At 40.9% G+C, this 27,588-nt stretch overlaps 1 protein-coding gene across 1 annotated transcript in view; it reads right to left on the bottom strand.

Moving 5' to 3' along the window:
• The window catches only part of unc13c (unc-13 homolog C (C. elegans)), a gene marked incomplete at its 5' end in the record, with an annotated part of 241,227 nt that overhangs the window by 40,887 nt on the left and 172,752 nt on the right, over nucleotides 1–27,588 (bottom strand). Inside the window, 7 exons of the mRNA XM_084046368.1 lie at nucleotides 1,227–1,364; nucleotides 1,891–1,979; nucleotides 13,008–13,034; nucleotides 13,910–13,987; nucleotides 18,536–18,613; nucleotides 19,765–19,908; nucleotides 25,902–25,998. Of these exons, the coding sequence (XP_083902494.1) occupies nucleotides 1,227–1,364; nucleotides 1,891–1,979; nucleotides 13,008–13,034; nucleotides 13,910–13,987; nucleotides 18,536–18,613; nucleotides 19,765–19,908; nucleotides 25,902–25,998 (651 nt within the window). The remainder of the gene's footprint in view (nucleotides 1–1,226; nucleotides 1,365–1,890; nucleotides 1,980–13,007; nucleotides 13,035–13,909; nucleotides 13,988–18,535; nucleotides 18,614–19,764; nucleotides 19,909–25,901; nucleotides 25,999–27,588) is intronic.

The following is a 27,588-nucleotide window of genomic DNA, read 5'->3' as shown; positions in this document are numbered from 1 at the left end:
AGACAGACAGACAGACAGAAACACAGATAGATAGATATTAGGCTACATTTCTAAGTGTGACACGAAAAGGGGACTTATGACACTTGTGTTATGATGTGCGCTGGTGTCAGATCTCAAGTATTTTAATAAGACTTTTCAAAGTCTTCTAGAGCATGGTAGATGTGAGAGGGGCCAGAGTGTAGTCTTTTAAAAGTATTTTCCAAAGTATTCAATTGATTAGTAGAGAGATGTCAGAGTTTAGTCTTTTCAAAGTCTTAGTCACTGTATTCATTATATTGTACTATATAATGCATTCATTCATTAATGTATTCATTGACAAGTGTGCTTGACAATGACTGGAATCCGCAAAAGTCGTTCAGTATGTGTGAAGCATACTTTTCACAGTTTTAAAAGTGTGAATAGCCAATTATGTCTTATCCTTTTTGTTTCCACATTATGCTAACTCCTGAATTCCCGTACACTTATAATAATAATAATAATTATAATAATAATGCATTTTCTTTGTAAAGCACTTTATATTTGAACCAAATCTCAAAGTGCTATTTTGTATTAGTATCAAAAACAAAAAATTACAATAATAATAATAGAACAGTGACATGAATACAATTCAGATCAAAGGTCAGCTATACACAACACAGCTAAGAAAAAGTTTTAAAAAGTTAAACAAAACATACACGGCATCAATGAGTCCAGGCAATCTAGGCAAATGCCTTGTTAAAAAGAAAGGTTTTTAGTGCCCTTTTAAAAGCGTCAACGGACTGTGGTGCTCTCAGATGGTCAGGGAGGGCATTCCACAGCCGAGGAGCAGCTGAGCAGAAGGCCCGACCCCCCATGGCGTGGACGCGGAGGTTTGTCTTGCGTGTTGTCACTGCTATTATACCCTACTGGCTCACCTGCCAGTGAGGAGCCCCCACTGAGGACCTAGTGCCTCCATCCTTCTCCTCCCTTTCAACACCCCCCCGCTGACAGCGGGAGAGGAGATTACCGTCCCGCGAGCACGGCCAATATTTGGTGCTCGTATTGATGCTATGCCAAGCCGCGGAGGGAGGCACCACGATGGATTTCTCTGGAAGTTCATCAGGCATTATTACACTTTTCAAAGAGTGTTTGTAATACCGACCTAGGAATGAACTTTATTGAGTTTTAAAACTCCGTCACCATTTTAGAAACCAAAACTTTTCGTGCCTTCCTAGATGTTTTGTAAAACGAAATTCCCAGAAACTCACTTTTTATCCAGGAGATCCATGAGCGGCCTGAGGACAGTCTCTGCATCCATGGCCGGGTTGCTGCCTTTGATGGGGCCTTTCATCTGGACCAGCTCCTGGTTCATCTCCTTCACGCAGCTTTCGATCACTGGTTTGAAACTGATCACACAACACAAAGTCATTTAAATTTCTCTTTTGCGGGGGCGCTAGTGGTTTAAGGCGCATACCACATATAGGCTCTGATCCCCCATACACGGCCCTTGCTGTGTGTCACTCCCCGTCTCTCTCTCCCTGTTTCCTGTCACACTCTACTCTGAATTAAGCTTCAAATGTATCTTTTGGGTCTTGTGCTAAAACCTCATTCATTATGTCCAAAACTGTTACTTTTCAGAATTCAAAAACAGCAAAAGTAGCAGATCCACAAGCTCAAAAAGTGTTGCTTCGCACCGCGTTTCGAGCTTGTAGATCTGCTCCTTTTGATACTTTTGTGTGACGCTGTAGTATGATCAAGTAGGCCGTTAATTCACGAAAAAAACACCAAAAAAAAAGAAAATACAGGGAGATAAGAGGTTTCTGCCCACGACAAGCAACAGCAATATACACCAACATCAACGTCCATCCCCCAGTTAACACAGTGGGCTGAGTGACTCTAACATCTCCGGAGACACAGAGACAAACCCCTCACCTGGAGCCGAAGACGGCGCTGAGTTCATCCAGCACGGTGTTCAGCCTGTTCTGCAGCTCCTTGAGCAGATCACTGGCTTCGGCATCCAGCTGTCGAGGAGAAGAGAACGACACGGTGTCACCGTTTTATACCGCATCATGTCACACATCTACGACTCTCTCGCTTCTCGCTTCTTTTTTTTTTACGACAATCTAGGTAGAGTACATCCTCGGGAGGATATGCGCGTTATGCCTCATCCGTGGGGATGGGGGTGGGTGGGGGGTTTGTGGGCAGTGGTGGAAAGTAACTAAGTACATTTACTCAGGTACAATTTTGAGGTATTTTTTACTTTGCTGGAGTATTTCCAATTTTCTGTGCTTTTACTTCTACTCGACTACATCTCAGCGGTAAATATTGTACTTTTACTCCACTACAATTATTTGACCGCTTAAGTTACATTACTTTGAAGATTTTGATTATTATTACAAAACATGCATTAACCACTTCAGCCCTATGCATACTTAGGCTATTTGAAAATAGCCGATCTACAAGCTCACAGTGAATTTGTAGATCTGCTATTTTCAAAGCATTTTTACACATTTGGAAACTTGTGAAAGGGGACATTCTACAAAATGAGTACTTCTACTTTCAGTACTGAAGTATATTTCAATGCGAATGCTTTCGTACTTTTACTCAAGTACATTTTGAATTCCAGACTTTTACTCGTAACAGAGTACTTCTACATTGCAGACAGTATTGATACTTTTACTTAAGTACAAAATGTGAGTACTTTTTCCACCACTGGTTGTGGGTAAGGTTTGGTGGCAGGCACAGAGAAGAGAGGTAACACTGCCTGCATGTCTTGCCAGGCTTGGCGGTGATGGCCCTCCCCTCTCTCCCTCTCGTTCTGCCTGCCATCTGTTGCCCGAGCGATGCTCTGAATACAAATTAATGGACGGCTCGCAAGCAGCAGAGCCGGTGTGCACCTGTAATGATTACTATATAGTGTCTGCCAAAACGTCATGAGGCGGCCGTGGTTGTCAGCGATGGAAGGCATGGCAGCAGCAGCCAGGGACTAGGGAGTGGTTGAGTGAATTGGAGGGCATTTTATCTTGCGTGTGCGCGCGCGCGTGTGTGTGTGCGTGTGCGTGTGTGTGTGTGCCGCTGTTTTACTGTTATCTAAGTCAGTGGTTCTCAAAGTGGGGTCTGGGGACGCCAAGGGGTCCTTGAGGGGGTTCCCCAGCAAAAGTCGTTAATATAGCGTCACAATCATTTTTAACCATTTTATCCATTCATACGTTGGCTATTCAAAAATAGCATATATAGCACAAAATGACACGCTGTGAGCTTGTACATCTAGTATTTATTTTTTTGAAAAACATTGAAAATGTTTGGATAATTTTAAATAATTTTTATTTTTATTTTTGACATAAATCTTCTCTTCTGGGGGTCATGGCACAAAACAATTTCAAATGGGAGTCCGCAGCCAAATATATATACATATTTATATATTTGAGTGGTCCTTGGCACGAAAAAGTTTGAGAAGCACTGATAAGTTACAGTAGACTCTGTTCAGTAAGGTACAGAATATCCTAGGAAATCTGTAACACCCCAAAGCCTAGGAGGTAATAAAAGCCTGGGATATCGCAAGGGCCTGGAGCTTTTTTTTTTCTTTACAGTGGAAGATTACTTTTTTTGGGGGGGAAAAAAATATATAAAGATATTAGAGAAAGTTCTACTTGCCTGACTTTGGCTTCGATGTACTATTATTGAGAATTCAATCAGGATTTTTTTTTTTGCCACACGTGGGCTGATTTTAATGAGTTTCTAAATCAATAGCTTTGGGGTATACTTAAGCTGCTACCCCTCCTGACCCCCCCCCCCCCCCCCCCCCGGGTCAGAATTGTCTCTCAGCAGTGATAGAGCAATAAACATAATATAGACTCCAACATCTCCCTGAGTGGACTAGTAATGGAGTTATTAGAATGCTCAAGCACCTTGCTGAGCACCTTCCTGGGCTTAACGCATTCAAACCGGCAAACGCGTCAGTGTCATTTTAAGATGTCTTTGGCGATTCAAAAATAGCAGATCTACAAGCTCATAGCGCGGACCAGCTACTTTCTGAAAAATATTGCATTTTTTTGCATATCTTTGAATATACATATATTTTTAAAGCGAACATTTGTAACTCAAATCTTTGGTTCTGGGGGGGTCCATAATCTAACGTTTTCTAAATCCTAACAGTATGTTGCTATATCAATGGTGCTCCAACTTTTCCATGTCAAGGACCCCCAACATTATGTATTTGGCAGCGGACAGCATCCATTTTAAAGTATGTTGTTCCAGGGACCCCCCCAGAAGCACAGATCGGAGTAAAAAAATGTCGCTTTAAAACATATACATTCAAAGATTTGCTCAAATATTCCACGATTTTGCAGAAAAAAAGATATACAAGCCCATAGCCGCACTATGAGCTTGTATATCAGCTCATTTTGAATAGCCAAATAAATCTTAAAATGACACAGATGCATTCCCGGTCTTAATGGATTAAAGTCTGTATCACCAGCTCATATACCAGTGTCCACTCATAACTTATTTATAAGATTCCCCCTCATCGGAAGCGTCCTCGACAACCCATATAATCAGCTCTGCAAACAAAATTAATTCAATAAGCAAGTAAACGCGTCCGTGCACTGGCTTGTCGTTTGGCTCGTTGTGGCAGGAGAACCTTCTGGTTTATGTATTGTGGATGAGGGACAGGGATGTGCCGGAATGTTTGAGCGTGCGTTTGTGTGTGCAAAGGCATCTCTGAGGTATTTTCTGTGTTTATCTTACTTTTTCTGCTTATAGTATCTGGGATTTCTCTGCGCCTGTGTGTGTGCGTTTGCATGCTATATTGCGTTATGTTTGCTTCTCTACGGATATCGATGCCTGGGAGGGGGTGAAAGAGCACCAGAATGTTTGCGAGGCGCGCAGTGGTGGAAAGTAACTAAGTGCATTTACTCGAGTCCTGTACTGTTCCATTTTTTGTTACTTTTACTTTACTTGAGTATGCCCATTTTTCAATCTTTTATACTTCTACTCCACTACATCTTAGAGATAAATATTGTACTTTTTTATTTTACAGGGATTAATTGAAAACTTTACTTACTAGTTACTTAGTATATAGTTAATGAATTATACTTTGGATATTCGGAAATAGTTTATATACTGTACAAACTCACAAGGCATCATGATTCAATGTGGTGTGAGCTTGTAGATCTGCATTTTTAAAATGTAATTTCTTAAGTTTGACAAAGTAGTTTTACGTTGGGAACTGATAGCCAATAGTTTTGTAGACTACATTTACACAAGTCAATTTTTGAATACAGAAATTATCCTTGTATAACAGAGTATGTGGTATTGCAACTTTTTACTAACGTAAAAAAAGAAGAAGAATCAGAGTACTTCTTCCACCACAGTGTATTGTGTTATGTTTGTGTGTCTACAGATATCGATGGAGAAGGACGAGTCGCCACTACAAGGTTCAGTGCTTGGAGGAGATGGATGCTTTGCGAGGAAGGCTTGGCGCCGCTCCACATGCATGACAGATCATCACATTAGGACCCATAAAAAGCCTCATGCAGCCACCGAGCTGCTCATCTCATACGCCGTCGATGTTGTGGCGGAAACATCGTATGTCCAAAACAAGCCTTACTTTTCAGGAAATTAAAAATAAAAATCACCTGGGTTCTTATTTAGTCAAAAGCTCTAGTTAAAAGGATCCCTGGCTAATAAGACAAATATGCCTTAATACATTATAATTGTCCTCTATAACTAAAATGTAGAATTAAAAACACCTTAAATATTTTATTTATTTTAGAAATAGTTCATCATTCACTCAATAGGGGCAACGCCCATCGCAAGTTGATGATGTCATTTGTCCATGTGTGGTCTAAGCCCTATGGAATTTATGGAATGCATGTGCAAAAAAAAACATTTAAAATATTGATTTGATGCTATCAACTATAAGTATTAATTTTTTTTTTATTTTCACATGCATTCCATAAATTCCATAGGGCTAGACCACACATGGACACACCTTTTAAACCACTCAAACCCTATTATGGTTGACCGGAGTCCGCCACGTTTCTCTGTTATTGAGGGGAAAGCTTTCGCTGAAAATAGCCGCGAAAATAATCGTGTGCCACTCTTGTATACGACGACGTACAAGACATTAATTTAAGGGGAAAAATGCATAAAACGCTAAGATATGGAGATACAAGGTTTTCTGCCCAGTGACAGTGACAACATTCTGATGGCGGATGTCTCAGCTGGAAGGAGGGGGGTGGGGTGTGTAAACGCAAACCATTTATAGACCTATTAGACCGCAGTCACTCTGCCAGGGAGAGAGGGATCTGACACTTATATCTAGAGGTATGTGCATTCACACGCGCGCGCGTGTGTGTGTGTGTGTGTGTGTGTGTGTGTGTGTGTGTGTGTGTGTGTGTGTGTGTGTGTGTGTGTGTGTGTGTGTGTGTGTGTACATTTGTGTGTACATGTGTGTACATGTGTGTGTACATGCTGTCATCGCTATTGATTGTTCAGACCTTGTGTCACTGAGGTAATTGCCCATGCAGGTTTGGAAATGGTTATTTCAGTATGTCGCTAAACAGGTAACATCTCTTCAGGTCCTATACCAGAAATATTATGACATTCTTACTCCTTTTCTCGCCTCCCATGGGGTTCTAACTGGTAACCTTTTACAAAATTGAGATTCTCAGCTCTGTCAGGCCACGTGTATATATATATATATATCTTTTACCGGGAAGCCAGTGAAGGAAATCCAGGGCCTGGTGTGAGAATCTATAGATAACTGTCACATCCCTAGTGGTGATTTCCATACTGAGCCCATACGGTAGGGCGACGGAAACCAACATTTAGAACCAATAAACGACTTAATCTTGCTCATGTAGGTTATTTGAATAATCAACTAAATTGATTAGTCTGATTAACAACTTGATCCTGTATTATAATTTGTTGTACAATTGTGGCGTACTATAATGGTGAGAATAGCCGATCTACAAGATCACGACGTGCCAAGTTGTGAGCTTGTACTGTAGATCTGTTATTTTCATATAAAAATCATTGTTTAATCGTAATCGAGGCAAAAGTTTGAAATAATGGTGGTATTGATTTGATCGCTCGGCGCTAGCCCATACGGTAGCTGGTGCTGCATTCAAATGTCTTTTGAACACTTTGGGCAGCCTAAAAGAACGGTTTGGTTTACAGTACAAAAGGCAGAAACTGACGTTTCTAGGTTTCATCCGGAGAGACTGCTAGGCATTGTAAAAAATATTCACACCGTTTTTCTTCCAGAAATGTCAGTCTGTAGTCTATTATGGCTCAGGGGATTACCCTGGAAATCCGGCAAGAGATTGAATATTGAGTGTTGTTGATATGTATGGTCCGGTGTTTCCCCTACTGTAGACATCAATGCCCTGAACACCAACTGATCACAACATACATACACCATCCCTAACTAATAAAACATTGCTGTGGTCTCCTGTCTATTATACTGTATGTCTTGCCCAGTCCAAATGCACCATGCTATGTAAGTTCCTGTTGTCCTTGCATCATGGTGAGTCAGTATAGTTCTCTGAACCCACACACTGTTTGTAACTATCACCAACAATGTACCAGACAAATCTACAGTGTATCGTCTCTGCCGGTTGGAAACCTCATATGTCCAAAACAGCTACTTTTCAGGCTTGAAATTCAAAAATAGCTAAAGTAGCAGATCTACAAGCTCAAAACGCGTCGCTTCGCGCCGCGTTTTGAGCTTGCGGATATGCTACTTTTAATGCTTTTGTGTGACGCTGTAGTATGATCAAGTATAGGGCGTTAATTTACAAAAAAAACACAAAAAGTTTGAATATGGAGATAAGAGGTTTCTGCCCGGCACCAGCGATATCTACTAGCGCCCTCAGTGATTACATTCAACAAGTCTGGTGGGATCCTGGTGGGATCCTCACTGACTGGCATTGGTGGAGGAAGTACTCACATTGTTGTCAATTAAAAGCAATATGTAGTGAAATAAAGGTTGATATAAAAGCATAATTATAGTTTTATCAAGTTTTCACACATACAGTATTGGATAAATAAATGGACAGTTCCTCTGTCTGTCTCATGTTCTCTCACATTAAACTGGCTTCACACACCTGACCTATTGAGCCTCAAGAATATTCCTCTGGACATGAACATTTGCGGCAGAGATGTCGTATCTAATTTCGCAAACTTAAGGCTCGACATTAACCAAACACCCGATTGTCACCAAGCAGTGATTGAGTGACTACAACCGAAACCTGGAACATTCTAATTTCAGAGGCCTTGTCTCCATGGAGCTCCAAACACAATGAGAGAGACACAGACTTGCCCTGAAACGAAGGATCTTGTTTTATAATATGGTCTCCCCTTTTGGATTGTGTTATCATCCCACAGATCACACTCTGACTTATTGATAACCATTTATGTCATAATGTTTGAATTAATCATTAATCATGATTTTGAATGTAATTATGACATTCACTATATGTGCTTTTTCCAATTCATTCATCGTATTTTACTGCACCATGAGTGGAGAATGCATCACTGAATCGTTGCCTCAGATGGACGTGTGTATTTCTGAGAACACATGTGTTGCAACCAAGCCTCAAGTTACATGCAGCACAATACATATATAATCTATGAAGCCCTCCTTATGTTTTCAGTGGCCGGAAGGCCATGCTATGCCTGGCTCTAGCCAGATGCTCTTCGACGACTATCTCTGCCCATAGCCCGATGCGGCTCTTTTCTCTCTTTCTCTCTCTCTCTGACAACCTTTATACAGTATATAGGACGATGCGGCTCGGGGTTCGGCATTCATACAGACAGCCCAGTCTGTCACTGCTCCTGCCTGCACTCCGGTGTCTTTGCTGAGACCAAAGGAGTAGCCTACAATAAGCTTCCAATGACAAATTGACAACTACAACTTCACGCTTTCAACCAAAATCCAGCATGAATTTAGTATTGAAAAGACTGAGCTGTGCAACTGCCAATGATGTGTTCCTGAAAGTCTACCACCAGTCACAGCCTGCCACCACGTTGCCAGGATAGACACGTTCATCACTGGACCCTTGACACAACACGACTGTAGTGTCTGGTAACTCAGGAACACCTTTGAATTAAGATCAATTCAAGCTGCTCATGGCATTTGATTATTATTTAATTTAACTTTGTCATTCTTACAGGATTAAAGTTAGGTTTAGCTACCATCTGAATCCAGCTAAAACCTTGATTACATTTAATGTGAGTTAATGAGTTTTCCATTTTGTTTAATACTGTCTAGCTTAGGTTTCATTGAATACAATCATTTAAATCAAATCAAGTTTAATCATTGCTCAAGTTGAATTATTATATTTCTTATAGAACACACTGCAATGATATGTTGACACATATCAGCAAGGCTATGTTGAGTAAAGAACCTTTCCCTTCAGATCTTGTAGATTTATTGGTATACTATAAAATAATAATATTTTATTGGTGGTTTTAAAGTTAAGGGTTAAATACAAATTAAGCTTGTGATTATTCATAAGCGGATTTTAATGGTGCACCTTTCATTTCAAATATCTTCATTTTGAATACTCATAATTCCAAATGCATGATTAATAATTTGTTTATTAATAATACCACCAATTTTAATATCTACCCCCATTCACACTACAAATACCACAATGTAAAATTACTCTATTACAAGTAAGAGACCTGTATTCAAAAAAGTATTGGCATGAAAATATACTTAAAGAACCAAAGTAAAAGCACTCAAATCAAAAAAGAAAAGAAAATTGCAGGTTGTTGCATTGCATTGTGACATGCTGTGAGCTTGTAGATTGACTATTTTTTAATAGCTAAAGTATAAAATAGCACTTAAGAGGTTAATGTTTTGTATTAACGTTCTAGATCTGCAAAGTAATAGTAACTAAAGTTTAAAAAGTACATGAGCCTCTGAGATGTAGTGGAGAAGAAAAATAAAGTATTGACAAAAGGAAATACTCAAATGAAGTAAGAGTATCTTACAATTGTACTTAAGTACAGCACGTAAAAGTACTTAGTTTATTTCCACCACTGCTGACAGGCATCCAGGGCCCTGTGCCAGTTGTCATGTCTGCTTATTATAAGCGACTTTGGGCTTGTAAATATTGGTAGTTGCGGTTTTTTTTTGGGTCTTGTTTCTAAAGTGTAGTTGCTTATTTGGGTTTGTTTCCTAATGTTGTTTATAAACTAGTGGTTCTTAAACATTGTCATGGCAAGGACCCCCAGATATTAATATGTATTTGTCCGCAGACCACCATCTGAAAATACTTTGTGCCAGGGACCCCCCATAAAAGATTTGTGTTTCCTTAAACATATATATTTAGCAGATCTACAAGCTCACAATGAGTCGCATCGCAACTCATTGTGAGCTTGTAGATCAGCTATTTCCAACTAGCCGTAGACTAATCGCTTCTTTTGGGCTTGTTTTCATACACCTGCTTGCTTATTTCTCTAGCAACACTGGCCTGTACTGTCCACAGTCCTCTCTCTGGCTGATGGCCTATCAACATCAGTCCAGTCTGGCTTCCCTCCCTCTGTTTCAACAATAGCCCTACACCTCATTTAGGACACACAAATGTGTCCTAAATGACAGTAGGCAGTAAATAAACATTTAACAGTGAGTCATCTCTAAAATGAGAGAAAAGCAAATTATGAAATGGGCCGGGACCCAAAATAATGGCCAATGATGGCAGTCTGTTGAGGCCCTAGCCTGTTAATGGCAGCTGTATAAATGTGAGAGAAGCTCTGAGAGAGATTATGGCTAATCTCTGTTGTTGCTAACGCCCTGATAGCCAATGTCGCTAATTATATTGGCTCTCTGGGAGTTGACTGCTGATAGGAAATGGCTCTCTATGGCACAAACCTACACTTTTGAATATACCTATTATTCTAAATAGTCATTACATCATTTGTGCAGATCTTCTACTCATATGGCACATTTATAGTGACATACAGTGAACCTTCATGCAATTCTTTCATTTGATTGCTTATTATTTTCCACTGTAGCCGGTAGCTTATAGTTTAAATGTACAGAATGTTATTAGATAGCATGTTGTTAATTAGACAGATGCTACATTCATTGTTTGCCTGGTATCCTAATACCATTTCCTAATAATTTCTTGAGGCACTACACTGTTCTATTTTCTGTTATTATTTACCTTGTTTATTGTAAGCCGCTGTGAATATAGGAGTGTCTGCTAAATGCCTAAATTGTAATTTTCTGGGATGATAACACTATATACCATACCAACACATCTATACCATTTATGTCATAATGTTTGAATGTTTCATTCATTTAATCATTCCAATTCATACATTTTTGATTGTAATTATGACATTCACTATTTGCGCTTTTTCCAAGTCATTCATTGTAGTTTACTGCGCCCTGAGCAGTGCATGCATCACTGAATCTTTGCCTCAGATGGACATGTGTATTTCTGAGAATACATGTGTTGAAACTAAGCCTCATGTTACATGCAGCACACTACGTATTATAATCTATAAAGCCCTCCTTATGTTTTCAGTGGCCGGAAGGCCATGCTATGCCTGGCTCTAGCCAGATGCTCTTCGACGACTGTCTCTACCCATAGCCCGTAGCTTATAGTTTCAATGTACAGAATGTTATTAGATAGCATATGTTGTTAATTAGACAGATGCTACATTCATTGTTTGCCTGGTACCTGGTATCCTAATAATTTCTTGAGGCACCACACTGTTCTATTTCTGTTGCCGCTCTCTGAATAGGAGTGTCTGCTAAATGCCTAAATGTAATTTTCTATATCTAGGAAAACAAGTAGAGAGAGCATATGCAATTGTGGCCGGGGTAGGACTGAGTGAGCCATGGTGCTGGGTCTGCTAAAGCACCACCTCAGATAGCAGAGGCCAAACCACAGATCTGGAAGCACTTGAGAAGCTCATCAAACACTGTCTGAAATGCCCTGTCTGAAGCATTTAGCGGTCTGAATGTGAAATGCCCTGTCTGAAGCATTTAGTGGTCTGAAATGCCCTGTGTGAAGCATTTAATGGTCTGAAATGCCCTTTCTGAAGCATGTTTGTTCCCTGACATGCATGCTGAAACGAGTAGAACTATTAGCTTCTAGTTCTGCTACGAGTTGGAATAAAACATGGATACATACAGTACCAAACGTTTATTATACCAAATGAAATGAAACGGTTGTACCAAACGAAACTAATTATTACGCCTCTGGCTGAGGGGAATCATTAGAGGAACACTGTCAGGCGCTCTTGGTTTCTGCTCTTGTTTCCGCCCGCCTGGGGACATGGGGTGAAGTTTTATATATCCCCTCTAGACCGGATCAGAAAACTGCAAAAACAAGTTGATCCCAGTGGCCTGATTATCATACTGAAGCTGCGTGGAGCTTCAGTCTGACATTGGCTGCAGTGTAGGCAATTACAAGGGGGAGGGGATTAGAATTTCCCTAAACCAATCACAAGAGATCCACGGATCCGCCTACATCTGACGTCATCGCACATCTTCTTTTAGCAGATATTCGCTGATTGGCTTGTCGTTATACCCACCCTCACCTCCGACTCTCATTGGACGGTACTTTTTGTACACTTTTTCACACTACAACACCAGACCAAGAGGGGCAGTTAACTCAGAGAGTGGGAGCGGGGTCTATGGTCTGGAACCAGGCTATGATCCCAGTGCTAGCATGGACAGAGAAAAGTGGCAGAGGGGTTAAGACTATAACAACGAGGATGAGATCAGGGTGAGCGGAGCACACTAATACACCTGAAGCATTGGGTGATATGGAAGTGTTCTAGCAGCCTTGTCCAGCATGGGGGTATAATTCTGACTCTGTGAGGACATGCTGCTGAAGGGGGGAGGGGTGTGAGAAGCATTTGGGAGGGTGGGTGAGGGCGTGGCAGCAAGGTGGGCGAGGGTTCAAGGGGGCATGGGGATGGGGGGGGGCGTGCTTTTAGTATCGTGGGGGGTAAATGGTGGGGGGGGGGCAGAGAGGAGGGATGTTTTTTAAAACAGTCCTATTATTATGGCTACACACCTTACAGAAGGTGACAACCCCCTCCTCCTGGAGACAACAGAGAGAGAGATCACACAAGGAGAATGGGGAGGGGGGAGGGCAGAATTAATAAAGAAAAAAACAAACACACACACACACAAAAACAAAACGACAGGAGACAAAACACAGTGTGAAAAACAACGAGCGTTAGATTTTTCGTAAAGGAAGAAGACATGCATGGTGAGCTGTTCAAGGAGCCTTGCTTCTCCTCGGGAGGTTAGACAGACAGACAGACAGACAGACAGACAGACAGACAGACAGACAGTTAAAAAAGGAGGGAAACACATCGTAGGGATACAGTAGTTCTGGACCTCCAACATCTACAGCATATCAAATAACCGGTTTTAGAGAAGGTAGTAGTAGAAGGAGTATTAGTAATAAGGGAACGTGCTTAGAGAGTATAGGGTATACGTCCTTTAGATGGCTGAATCACAGACCTGGAGAAGAAGGATTACGGTTTGTTATCTCATCTCATATACATATCATGGCTGGAGTGCATTCACAACCACTAAAATGTTACCATTCACATAATTTCATCTCTGTCGGGTGGAAAACTCATACTATGTACAAAGCTGTTACTTTTCAGGATTCAAATTCAAAAATAGCAAAAGTAGCAGATGGAGGTTTCCCCCCGAAAGAGATGATATGTCAATGACTCGTACGTAAAAAACAATGTTTTTTTTTTTTTATAATTATGTAATAAATATGTTAAACAAAACTAGATGAAATAGCCTACCTGCTAACAAAATGTAACATTTTACATGTTCCCCCCTAAAATCGGTCCTGTATAAATAAAAAATGTACTATCGATTATAGTTATTTTAAAATCAATTAATTTGATTAGTTCGATAATCCAGTGTGTAGAGAATAGAAGGTAAACAGACCTGTTTGCCCCCCATGGACTCAAACATCTTCTCCAGCTGGACGCGCAGCTGCTGGATGTTGTTGAGCAGGATACAGGGCTGCAGGAGAGAGACACGCACACGCGCACACACACACACACACACACACACACACACACACACACACACACACACACTATCAGTACTCAACAAGTACTCAAATTTCTTTTAATTACTACTTTTTTGAGTCAAGGACCCTCAAATCGATATGTATTTGGTCGCGGAGCCCCATCTGAAAATGTTTTGTGACAGGGACCCCCAAAAGAGAAGATTTCAGAAAAATAATAATAATAGAAAAATACCCTGTTGCAAGTAAAAGTAAAAGTACTAGAATATTGGCATCAAAATATACTTAAAGTACCAACGTAAAAGTACATTGTCAAAATGTGTCAATATGTGTAAAAAAAAAAAAAAAAAAATAGATGATCTACACGCTCACAACGTGTTGCGATGCGACACGTTGTGAGCTTGTATATCTGCTATGTGTAATAGCAAGTTGTTTTGTAATATTCTACATCTGCAGTAGTAACTAGTAACTAAAGCTGTCAAATAAGTATAGTGGACAATTTCCATGCCATTCCCATTCCATTCCAATTCCATTTGTAAAAAAAACATTTTCTAATCCTATTGTTTTTTATTACATTGTTAAATAGTGATCAAATAGTGACAAAATATCAGGCAGATTATAATTCAGTCTGATCACAAGCAGGCTAGGATAAAACGCATCCCCAACGGCGACAAACGGATTTCCTCGACATATGCCCCCTCCAGCAAATCGAAACCTTGACGATGAATATAGTACTGTGATTCATGTAGTAGCGTGTATTACTACAATGTCTGAGCTGAATGTCAAGTGTACCCAATACATATCTAATCTCGTATCGAAAGGTCCCGTTATTTTTCATCTCTTCATGCTTGTGAACCACATCTACAGAACGTGAAACCAGTTGCTGATGACAATAGATTATGACGATCATCGCTGCCAGCCAACCGGTTTGCATAATAAGATGAGGAGATATAATACTTGCACTGTGATGTTGTTGCTGTCGGGCAGAAACCTCTTATCTCTATATTTTATCTTTTTGTGTTTTCTCCCCGTAAATTAACGCCCTACTCGATCATACTACAGCGTCACACAAAATCATCACAATTAGCAGATCGACAAGCTCGAAACGCTGCGCTAAAAGACGTGTTTCAAGCTTGTAGATCTGCTATATTTGCTATTTTTTTATTTCAATCCTGAAAAGCAACAGTTTGGTTTCCACCCGACAAGAGACGATATCCAAGATTGTTTCTCAGCAAGAGCATCGTATTGGTAATATCAATCATTTCTTGCTGTTTTACGTTCATGAGCTCTCAGTCAGTCATGACAGATATTATACTCATTCTGTACCCCAAAACAAACGACAACAACATTCCTAATAGAATATGTGATGGCATGTAAGGAATGTTTTTCTTTCTTTTGAAAATGTTAAATGTCTTAAACCTTTTAAAATAATAATACAAATTTCAGGACACATTACACAATTGTGTATTTATACTGGTGTCTCTGTAGCCCAGGGATAATGGTGCTTCCGCTCAGTATTAGATTAACCACTTAAACCCTCTATTCTTAGTAAGACAGAGCTGCAACAGCACATTTCTCTCTCTAGACCATGGGTGTAGAGAGACCGGGAGGTCCTCAGAGTTACTACAAGGGGGGCCACCAAATATTTGTGTTATAGGAACACATTACGACACGTTGTGAGCTTTTAGATCAGCTATTTTCAAAAGATTTGGTGTAGAGTGAGGAAAGAGCAGACCAAGTACAGAGCCAAAGGTCAAGTTTACAAAGTATTGAGGGTGTCAAGTGGTTAAATGTCTGAGAATACACACTTACATGAATCCAACAAATTAATAGAAAAGATTATGTGTAAACAAACAAAAATCAATAATTTACACAACAATGATGATATGGCTGTCAAAGTCTATGAAGCTCTCTCTCAGCCTAGGGGTCCTTGGCCTGAAATACGTTGAAGACCCCTGCTTTACACAAAATGCTTCTCCCAGCGCGTCGCAGCCCCCCCTCTCCCAATGACTTGTGTATTGTGACAGTGATATTACATTAGATATTCTGTATCAGGATGAAAGCAGGGGAGACCCTCCCCCCATCTCCATATTCTAACTTTTTTGTGTTTTTTCGTAAATTGATGCCCTACTTGATCATACAGCATCACACAAAATTATTAAAAGTAGCAGATTTGCAAGCTCAAAACGCAGCACGAAGCGACGACTTTTTTATGAGTTTTGTGTTACGTGCCTCCCCCTTCAGGAGTGGTTGTGGGTATAATGGTAACCATAGGACTTCACACAGGTTCAGGTTTCAGGTTATGGACGGTTCTGGGTGACCCTTCATCATTGTGGGAAAAGAACCATTAGATTTGGTTCCTGGACAAACCAATCACCCATGATATAATAAGCTTATCTGTAGCAGTAGTGCATAGACTACAGTACCCATGAAGCATTGGTTGTATGTGACTTCCTGGTTACTAGTAAACTTGTTGACATTACGTTACTTCACGGTGACTCAGTCTCCTTCATTATACGCGGTGTCAGAAGTGGGATTCAAACCTGAGGCGTGGGTTCAAACGTAATATCAACAATTCTACTTGTTGACATCACGGTACTCCACCGTCTCCTTCATTATACAATATCTACCTGCAAGACCCTTTTAGCATATACCATGTTTGTCTTTGCCATCTCATAGCCATCTCTACAAAGAGTTCTCACAATTTTCTGTGGGACAAATATGCGGTGACTGGAGTCACCGCAGTGTCTGACAGGCGGCGGCCCTGTCAACACTGCACAGAAACATGTGTCTCCCACACTAGGAGGGTAAAAACGAAGGGCTGTCTATTAGACCTATCCACATTATAACTTCAGAGGGCCAGTGTGGATAATTAGGGCAGCAGAAGTCTCCGTGCTGTGTCATCCGTCACATTAAACAATAGACATGGCGCGCTGCGAAATACCAATGACTTTCCCCACAATAGCTAAGGGCCAGCCCATGAATAATTGCCTCCCACTTAATAGAGACGCTTTGTTGGGAGCATTAAAGAAGACAGCGCACAGCTACCAGAGCTCTAAAACTGTGGTTCTTCTCAACGTCAGGCCCTGGTTGCCCTCCAGGGTTCCAAAGTGGGGTCCGGGGACCCCGAAGGGATCCTTGAGGGGGTTTCAGGAGGGTCCCCAGCAAAATGAGGCTGCTAAAAAATAGCAGATATACAAGCTCACAGCGAGCTTGTAGATCTTGTATTTTGTATTTTTGGGGTCCCTGGAACAAAAAAAGAATTCAGATGGGGGGGTCTGCGACCAAATATATATCAATTTGGGGGTCCTTGACATGAAATAGTTTGAGAACCGCTGCCTTACAGGTCTACAACTCTGACAGTGTACAAATGGAACCAAATGGGCCCTTACAGGTCTCTTTGGTTTCATTTGTACACGGTCAGATTAACACTGAGGACTGTCAGTCTACATTTGGGTCCCAGAGCAACAAAAGAAAACAGTATCAATTGGGGGGCTGTGGCCTAGTACTTGTCGAACTGGGGGTTGAAATTAAAGAGGCTGAGACTCACTGAACTGAACTATACTGGAACCTCAACCAACATTGTGAAATCCTCATTGTTAAATTAACTCTCAGAGTTACAGTGGTTCTCAAACTTTTTCTCATCAAGGACACCCATATTAATATTAATATGGGGGCCACAGACCCCCATCTGAAAATATGTTGTGCCATGCCGGGACCCTCATACAAGATTTGTGTTGTTAAAATGTTTCACAAACATTCAAGATTAAAAAAAAAAAATCTAAATTTGTTGAAAATAGCAGATCTATAAGCCCACAGGGCGTCACAATGCGATGCGCGACACATCAGCTATTTTCCATATAGCCGATGTACAGCATATAGGGTTAAAGTGGTTGATCCGATTTTGATGCTACATTAACACATTTTGTTGGGGACCCCCCGGAACCCCCTCAACGACGCCTGGGGGTCCTCGGACAACGTTTAGAACCACCAGTGCTCTAAAAAACATTCTAACACCTGCCACCCTGACAGATAATGGTAACCATGGCAACACCAGCGAGAGGCTTTACATTATTTTCCATTCTGGCCACCATGAAGTGCACTGCAAGCCAATGTATTCTATTAACCTATTAAGACCGGGAACGCATCTGTGTGTCTTTTTTTTTTTTTTGGCTATTCAAAAATAGCAGATATACGAGCTCATAGTGTGGCACTCAGTGCCGCACCATGAGCTTGTAGATCTACTATTTTTGAAAAATCGTGAACATTTTTGCAAATCTTTGAATATATGTATCTTTAAAGCAACCATTTTTAACTCAAATCTTTGCTTCTGGGTGTCCCTGGAACAAAACATTTTCAGATGAGGGTCGGCGGCCAAATACATATCATTTTGGGGTCCTTAACATGAAAAAGTTTGAGAACCACTGATATAGTAACATACATTTTTCAGAAAACTGTTTTTGTACAATCGGAACCTCAGGCCTTAATGGGTTAAGAGAAAACTGGAAGAAGTAAAAAAAAGAAAAAGTAAAAACACGTACCACATTCTCCTTGCTTAGATGCAAGTGAAAGTCCTTGGTTATGATTGCGGCGTATTGCAGAAGAACTTTGTTGATAGTCTGTGGGGGAGAAAAGAGAGAGAGAGACATGCCGACTTTATAATTGCCGTCTGTTTGCTGTACTCTATTATTAGATCGCTGGCACTCGACAAACACCCCCCCCCCCCCCCCCAGCAGTCAAAACGTAATAATAACCAGACAGACCAAGAAGGAGGAGAAAAATAATAAAATAAAGGACAATAAATACCCACGTGAATCAAGCCTCTGAGATCAAACTGTTCTAGTGTGAATTATTGCCGTCTGTAAGAGAATTACTTTGGAGCGGTCGTGACCAGTGGGTGTGAGAAAGAACCCAACTCCAGTGTTTGAGTCAAAGTAGATACAGTATATATATATATATATATATATATATATATATATATATATATATATATATATATATATATATATATATCGTCGCTGTTGGGCAGAAACCTCTCTCCATATTTAAACTTTTTTCATTTTTTTCATAAATTAACGCCCTACTTGACCATCCCACAGCGTCACACAAAAGCATCAAAAGTAACAGATCGACAAGCTGGAAACGCAGCGCGAAGCAAGGCGTTTTGAGCTTGTAGTCGATCTGCTACTTTTGAATTTTAATCCTGAAAAGTAACAGGACATAATGAGGTTTCCACCCGACATAGACACCTTATGAAACATTACTCAACTACAAGTGAAAGTTGCCATGTCAAATTTCTACTTAAAGTTAAAGCACTGCAGTAGTTTTAACTGGAGTAAACAGTGCAAATAGCAGATCTTACAAGCTCTATGTTTGAAATAAGCGGTAAATTCATAATGTAATTGTTTGCCTTCCTAGAAATGGGTGGTGGAAATGTAGTGGATTGAAAGTATACAAATACAAATACTCGAGTAGGCTAAATACTCAAGTAATTATACTTATCGTCTCTGTCGGGTGGAAACCTCACGTCCAAAACTGTTACTTCAAATTCAAATTCAAAAGTTTAAAAAGTAGCAGATCTGCAAGCTCCAAACACGGCGCAAGAGCTTGTGGATCTGCTACTTTCGATGCTTTTGCATGACGCCGTAGTGTGATCAAGTAGGGTGTTAATTTACCAAAAAAACACACCAAAAAGTTAGAATACTGTATGGAGATGAGAGGTTTCTGCGTTTTGTCAGTGTCCCCCACCTGGTGGTGACCCCAGACTGACCTTGGCGAAGCGGCACATGAAGTGAGCGAGTGCCTGTGGGTTGGGACACTCCAACTTCTTGATGATCTCGAAGCTCTGGTTGAGCTGCGTGAACACGTCCACCACGGAACAGGAGAACAGGGCGTGGTCGGAGGTCTGTACGAACTGTAGGAGAAATACACACGCAAGCAGATTGTCATTAGTTTTGTCGAACTAATGACAAAAAAAACTTCCCATATATTGGGGTGAAGTGCAACAATGTGCAAACACAGCAGCAAGATGTGTGAGCCGTTCTGACAGGAGAAGGATATCTAAAGTAGGATATGTAGAGTAGATAAAGGAGAAATATGAAGAGAAAGTGTATACTGTAAGTGTAGGAGAGGGACAGAGTAGGGAGAAGGTAGGAGTGAAAGAGAGAGTGAGAGAGATGGAGTTGGGGAGGTAGAGAGAGGGAGAGGATGTCCAAAGCAGTTCAGGGGTTGTATGGGGTTGCAGAGATTAAAGATAGAGAGAGAGGAGTTAGTGAGAATGTTTTTTGATTGATTGATGTATTCATTGTACAAATAATGTGTGTGTATACAGTATGTACAAAACATAAGATGCACATTTTAGTCAAAAGGATGGCACAAGAAAGCCCAGAGTCTTATTTCCATTGTGGTCCCATAAATACAGTTAAACACAATAAAATACATGAAATGTAGTCGAGACAATGTGGTATTTAGAAAACTCTTTAGGGAGGACTTTGAAGTAGACCCAATACATTTTGTGACGGTAGGCAACTCATTCAATAGCTGCAGAACACAAAAAAGAGGCCTTTCCAATACGGCTTTTAACTTTGTGTGGAACAAAATGTGTGGCGCTACCCCTATGGAGTATATATGCACATCACAAACCCTTGAAAAGTATTTGCATAAACACTTGGGTGCCTTATTTTGCACATTTTCATGAACGACACTCTCTGTTTCACTCAAAGAAAGATACAGAAGAGTGTTAGCCTCATTATCAGACTGAAGTTGTGTGGAGCTTCAGTCAGAGAGAGAGAGAGAGAGAGAGAGAGAGAGAGAGAGAGAGGGCAGGGATAGGAAGGAATATTAGATCCTGAGGCCTATCAACAGTTGGTAAAGGCAGCTAGTACTTTATTTCAGGAGAGCACAGAGGACAGTGCATCAACAAGGCAATTACTGCATGTCTACATCACTCCTCACAGAGCCCCATGCCGTCAGTCTGAGTTGCAGCAGCTGCTAACAATGGCAGCTACACAGCTGTGACGCTAACGTCTAACACCTGAGTACAGTATCTACCTGCACAAGCAACACCACCACAGACAAGTATGATACAGAGGAGACAGAACAGGAACGTCATAACAACGCTAAAGATGGCGGCACAAACAATGTAAAAAGCTGTCCCAATGTGCGATTATGTGAAAGGTGCCCCCCCCCCCTCCCCCATACTAGTGCTGTGTTTCCGAAACGCGGCCCTCACATCTAGGCCCGATCAGAAAAAAGGTGCTGCGGCCAAAAAGAAGGAAAGCTGCGGTGGCTAAAATGTTAAGATGTAGTACGAAATGTAGTTCTTTATTAACCGTACAATATGTTAAGTACATTGAAGGCGGGAAAAGAAGCCTACAGTATATTATAGCCAGAGCTCTGATCAACAGTCTGTGGCAAGTTTCGGGGCAAGTGGAGTGTTCGTGTGTTGACCAACCCCTGACAAATTTTGGAGGTCATTTCAATTAAAGTAGTAGGAGAGGATAGGATAGGATAAGTAGAGTTATGATGTTTTTGTAATATTGTTCCTGCTGTTCTACGCACTGCCAAGTCAACCAGGTGAAGAAATCACAGTCTGCGGCCCCCATATTAACTCTTTGACTGACAGAAATAAAACATTGTTTTGCCACGCCACTGCCAGAGATTTTCGAGTGTTTTCACTCACCTTTGCTTTTATTAACCCATTAAGACCGGGAACGCATCTGTGTCATTTTAAGATTTATTTGGCTATTCAAAAATAGCAGATATACAAGCTCCAAGCACGGCACCGAGTGCCGCGCTATGAGCTTGTAGATCTGTTATTTTTGAAAAATCGTGAAAATTTGAGCAAAACTTTCAATATATATATATTCAAAGCAAACATTTGTAACTCAAATCTTTGCTTCTGGGGGATTCCACAAATGTCTTCTAAATCCTAACGGTATAACAAAAAAAAACATATGTTACTATAATCAGCGGTTCTCAAACTTTTTCATGTCAAGGACCCCCAAAATTATATGAATTTTGGCCGCGGACCCCCATCTCAAAATATTTTGTTACAGGGACCCCCCAGAAGTTGTTGAGCTGTTGAGTTAAAAATGTTCGCTATGGAAAAATAGATATTCAAAGATTTGCAAATATTTTCACGATTTTTCAAAAAATATATTTTTGAATAGCCAAAGAAATCTTAAAATCACACAGATGCGTTCTCTGTCTGAAAGGGTTAATTTCCCAAGGCCATTAGGGTTTTATGGAAGATGCTTTTGAACATGTTGCTAGTTTAAACACTTCAAATTCCGTATCCTCACTTTTAAGTTGAACATTATTATCGGTCGAGACAGTCATTTTAACAGAATATGATTATTTTACGACAAACTTGCCAATTGCCACATCTTTTTCTGCACAGCGTGGATTGAATATTGATTGATTGATTGAATGATTTATTCAGAAGTTTGCAGAGAAAAAGCACATGGAAGTACAGTTTACAATACAAGGTCAACTAAAATGGATCGCCCAGGAAAGCCGCAATGGCTTGTTTCAAATGGGATCCTCACATACTGAATTCATGAAGACAATAAATGACAGACAGATATACACTACTATGCAGTATTGTATCTGACACTCATAGATTTGTGTTGTTCATCTCAGTTTCATAAGGTAAACTGGATGATGAATGTGTACAAACATTGTCGGAAAGAAATATTTGTCCTTTGGATCAATGTTCAACATTGTTAGCCTGGCATGGCCAGACTAATATCACTGCCTAGATATTAGTCTGGAGTCTCTGTGTGGAACAATGTGAAAGGAGCCCTCCACACTAGCGCTGTCTCCAAAACAATTAACTGTGTGAATCGATAACGTTGCTGTCGGGCAGAAACCTCTTATCTCCATTATCTCCACTATTCTAACTCTTTGTGTTTTTTCGTAAACTAATGCCCTGTTTGACCATATACTACAGGTCACACAAAAGCATTAAAAGTAGCTGAAACACAAGCTCAAAACACGTATCAAGCTTGCAGATCTGCTACTTTTGCTATTTTTGAATTTGAATCTTGAAAAGTAACAGTTTTGGGACATAATATGTCCCAAAACGTACTTTTTTCTTACTTTTCAAGATTCAAATTCATGAGGTTTCCACCCGACAGAGACGACAAAGACAGTTGTGTCCTTGCCTGGAGGAGCTCCGATAGCTCTGTGTGAGTGTCTCTGTAGCGGCTCTGTGGCAGCGTAGGCGTTTGCCTGACTGCAGCTGCAACAAAGAGTGGGAAAATACCTCGAATAAAACGTTCAAATGTACTTAACACAGAGTTCAAAGTCAACCAACTGCCCAGGAGTGGGAGTTTTACTAGCCTGTTAGCCCCGCAGGTAATAACTTTCAGTCTGTGTGCGCTCGGTGAAAAATCACCCTCAACAGCCCGAGTGCGAATGGAACGCTGAGCTGTTGAGCAAAGACCTGACAGCCATAATGGTGTGACCGGGCTAGAGGCCAAAATCTTTAGAACCCCCCAGTTCCTGTAAACAACCTATCACTACATTCACTAACCACTGTTTGCTTTGCTGTCAGCGGAAATAAAGCCACGTATTTACAGGGGGGGGGCAGTGTAGAGCAGTGGTTCTAAAAGTGGGGTCCGGGGACCCCCCCCACTAAGGGTCCTTGATGGGGACCTTACAGGTCTGTAACTCAGAGAGTGTACAAATGGTTGTGATGATAGCTCTACAAGATCTACAAACTCACGGCGACGCGCTGTGAGAATGCAGACTGGCTATTTTGCTATTTGTGGTACGACAAAGTATTTGTTAATCTACTTTAAATCAAAAGCACGTGTTCATATCAGGGTATATTAGGACACATTCATTTGTAATGGGGGTCCATGGCCTCAATCAAAGTCAATTTAGGGTTCCCTGACATGGAAACAGCCACAGGCTAGTGTGTGAGACAGATCTGAGCTGGTACAAGTCTCCCACAGCGCTGGGAGCATCTCCAGAGTGCACAGCTTCAAAGTTAAAAGCATGTTTAACTTGGTGGTTAGGGAAAAAAAAGAGTGTCACACTTTAAAGGTACTCATTAGTCTGCTATAGCAGCAAGGGGCCAATGACATGACTGGAGTTAGGAAGATGTTAGCAACACTGTCTCTAATGTCTAATGGTGCATAAACACACATTCTATCATATCGTTGCTGTCGGGCAGAAACCTCTTATATCCGTATTTTAACTTTTTGTGTATTTTTTTCGATATTGCTTGCTACAGTATATCAACCTTGTCGGGTGGAAACCTTATACAGTACCTCCAACACCGTGACTTCTCAGGAAATGGAAAAAAAAGAACATGCGTTACTACTGTATAGTTATCATTCAGTCACAAGCACAAAATGAATCACTTTCACCTTAATGTCACGATGCGACATGTTGTGCGTGACACTCTAGTCTAGTCCAATACACACACACGCACACGCACACACACACACACACACACACACACACACACACACACACACACACACACACACACACACACACACACACGTGACGTGAGTCTGTCTGTTGGACTCAGATGGACTCTGGCAATTCAATCTATTGCCATTTAGGAGTTGTGCCTTTCCATTTACCTGTCTTCACTCACATTATGTCATATTTTATTCTGTCACTTGATTGTTCCCAATGTTCCCAAATGGTCACTTTACTTTACCTCTGACCAGAACCAATGCACTTAAGAAAACAGTAATGTACAGAGCCATTGCATTCTGGGATGTGCTCCCCCCACATTTGACTCTAACAAGAAATACATTTGGTTTAAAAAAAACTTAAAGGGATAGTTCACCTCCAAAATGACTTTTTTTTAAATATCTATTTGTCACCCCATGGAGACTTGAATTCATGGATATGTTTTTGGTTTTGTCGCATTCCTAAGCCAAAAATGTGATGACCGGCAGCGGTTCCGGTAGGAGACACAAAGAATCTCCTTTGTGTCTCCTACCGGAACTGCTGCTTACCGGGCCGCTGGTCATCAAATTATTGGTTTAGCAATGAGACAAAAACAAAAAAATATCCATGAATTCAAGTCTCCACTGATCGATAGAAAAAAACATTTTTTTGGGGTACTACAACTAACAACTACAACTATCCCTTTAAGGAAGCAATAATCAGAAAGGAAATTAGATTAGATTGTTATTATTTTTGGTATTTTCGGACAGACAAGCCTATTTTTTTTGTATTTTTTATTTTACTGTTAATCTAAACTTTGATCTCTTAGTTTGTGTTCTTGTTCACTATCATTGATTATGTTGTACTGCATGTTATGATTTGTATTGTAATGTGTTTTGCTTGGACCCCAGGAAGAATAGTCTCCACTACGGTGTAGACTAATGGATCCTTAATAAACAATAAACAATGTTGACAGTTTTGACCTTTTTCCAACGTAAATGTACTTGTAAGCAGGATGCTGTTTTCCTCCCCAGTAAGTTATGAAGCTCTTAAAACGCAGCAGTAGGCCTGTCACAGTTCTTACATAATTGCCCCGATCGCAATTATTTGAGAGAATAATGTTTTGCATAACCATCAGAAGATGAAACATTTTCAAAAATAGCGGAAAAAGCTGATCTAAAAGCGTCACACATGTTGTGAGCTTGTAAATCTGCTATTTACACATTTTGAAAACAAAACATTATTAAATGTGGCCTACTTATTACTTATTGCGTTTATTGGTAGTCATCGTCAGTCATTTCTTTGTATTATTGAAGTTGTTTGTCATGTCTGTCCCATGCAAGTTTTTGTTTACAAAGCATAAAAGGTACATACATGTAATTTCTATTCATATGTTTCGTGCCAAAAACCCAATTAATCATCAAGTAAAATGTCATGGTGATTGGTGACAGCCCTGCTTAACAGTGTATAGGTGGCTATAGGTGTACTCACTCCATCCTTCTTGTCCCGTTCCAGAGCCCCGTTCAGGAAGTCCATGGCAACGTCTTCATTCTCGTCCAACCACTGGATGACGAACGGCTCAAACCACCTGGAAAGACAGAAGCCACCGTCACCTGTCACACCTAAAGCGGTGCTGTAGCCTACTACATATGACTTTGTGTTTGTATGTATGTATTTAAGTATGTATATATGTATGAGTATAAACAGCTGCAAATGATTGCAACACAAAGCTGCAACTTATTACACTAATACAGTATACTGAGAGAGTGAGAGCAACAGCTGCAGCCTGCCTAATCTTTAATTAGGAGTATTTACAACACCTGGGCGTGAGGCACTGCTTACTTCACACTGGGGTGTGACATTTTCTGTAATTGATTAAATCAATTAGTTTGAATAACTGTTGCACCCCTACTGCCAAGTGTGTAATAAAACAATGTGTTCTTAATATTTATCAACAATAATAACATTTAACCTTAGCAGGGTGTTTGTAAGGGCTTTGTAATTCGGCTGGATACCTCATATGTCCAAAACTGTTACTTTTCAGGATTCAAATTCAACAATAGCAAAAGTAGCAGATCTACAAGCTCAAAATGAGCTTGCAGATCTGCTACTTTTGATGCTTTTGTGTGAGGCTGTAGTATGATCAAGTAGGGCGAAAAAACACAAAAAGTTAAAATATGGAGATAAGAGGTTTCTTCCCGACAGCAACAAAATAAAGTATAAGTACAAACGATCTGAACACAGGATTCTTTGAGCCTGTGGAGTAATTGGCTGGAGGACGGCAAGAGGACGGTGAGAGGACAGAACAGATGAGTCGGGGGAAGAGAGGAGGAAATACAGTTGCTAGCAGAATAATAATGGCACTGTGTGTCTGATTCACTTTCCCATTTCTCTGGTTTAATGTAGCGGTGGAGTGTGTCCTCAGAGGCACCCACCCACCCCACCCCACCTACCAGCACCCCAGTATGAGGGCATCTGCTACAGCAGGGAACAGCCCAGTACACAAGGTGGGTGTTTGAGAGAGAGAGAGAGAGAGAGAGAGAGAGAGAGAGAGAGAGAGAGAGAGAGAGAGAGAGAGAGAGAGAGAGAGAGAGAGAGAGAGAGCAAGAGTGAGAGAGAGGGAGAGAGAAAGTATGCGCATGCCTGGGTCTGTGTGAGGGCGCGGGTGTGTGTGTGTGTGTGTGTGTGTGTGTGTGTGTGTGTGTGTGTGTGTGTGTGTGTGTGTGTGTGTGTGTGTGTGTGTGTGTGTGTGTGTGTGTGTGTGTGGGCGTGTGGGCGTGTGTGCGTGTGTGCGTGCGTGTGCGTCTTGGAGAATCAATGGTGCTGGGGGTATAGTGTGTGAATGACAGCTATGGGGAGGGCAGACAAGTCATTACGCTAATAGACTGGCACAGTGGATGGGAGGGGGCAGGGCATACACACACATGCAGCTCACCCTGCACTGCTGCTCTCGCTCCAACAATGCAACAACTGAACACCTGCTACTGTATATCGTTGCAGTCGGGCAGAAACCTATTATCTCTGCATATTCTAACTTTTTGTGTTTTTCCGTAAATTAACGCCCTACTTGATCATACTACAGCATCACACAAAAGCGTCAGATCTGCAAGGTCGACCAGTTTCAAGCTTGTTTCAAGCATCTGCTTATATATATTTTTTTATTCATGGAACCTGAGGC

This window comes from Gymnoscopelus microlampas (assembly GCF_963454915.1).
Source record: "Gymnoscopelus microlampas genome assembly, chromosome: 1".
Lineage (NCBI taxonomy): Eukaryota > Metazoa > Chordata > Actinopteri > Myctophiformes > Myctophidae > Gymnoscopelus > Gymnoscopelus microlampas.
This window is presented reverse-complemented; position numbering and strand designations above follow the sequence as displayed.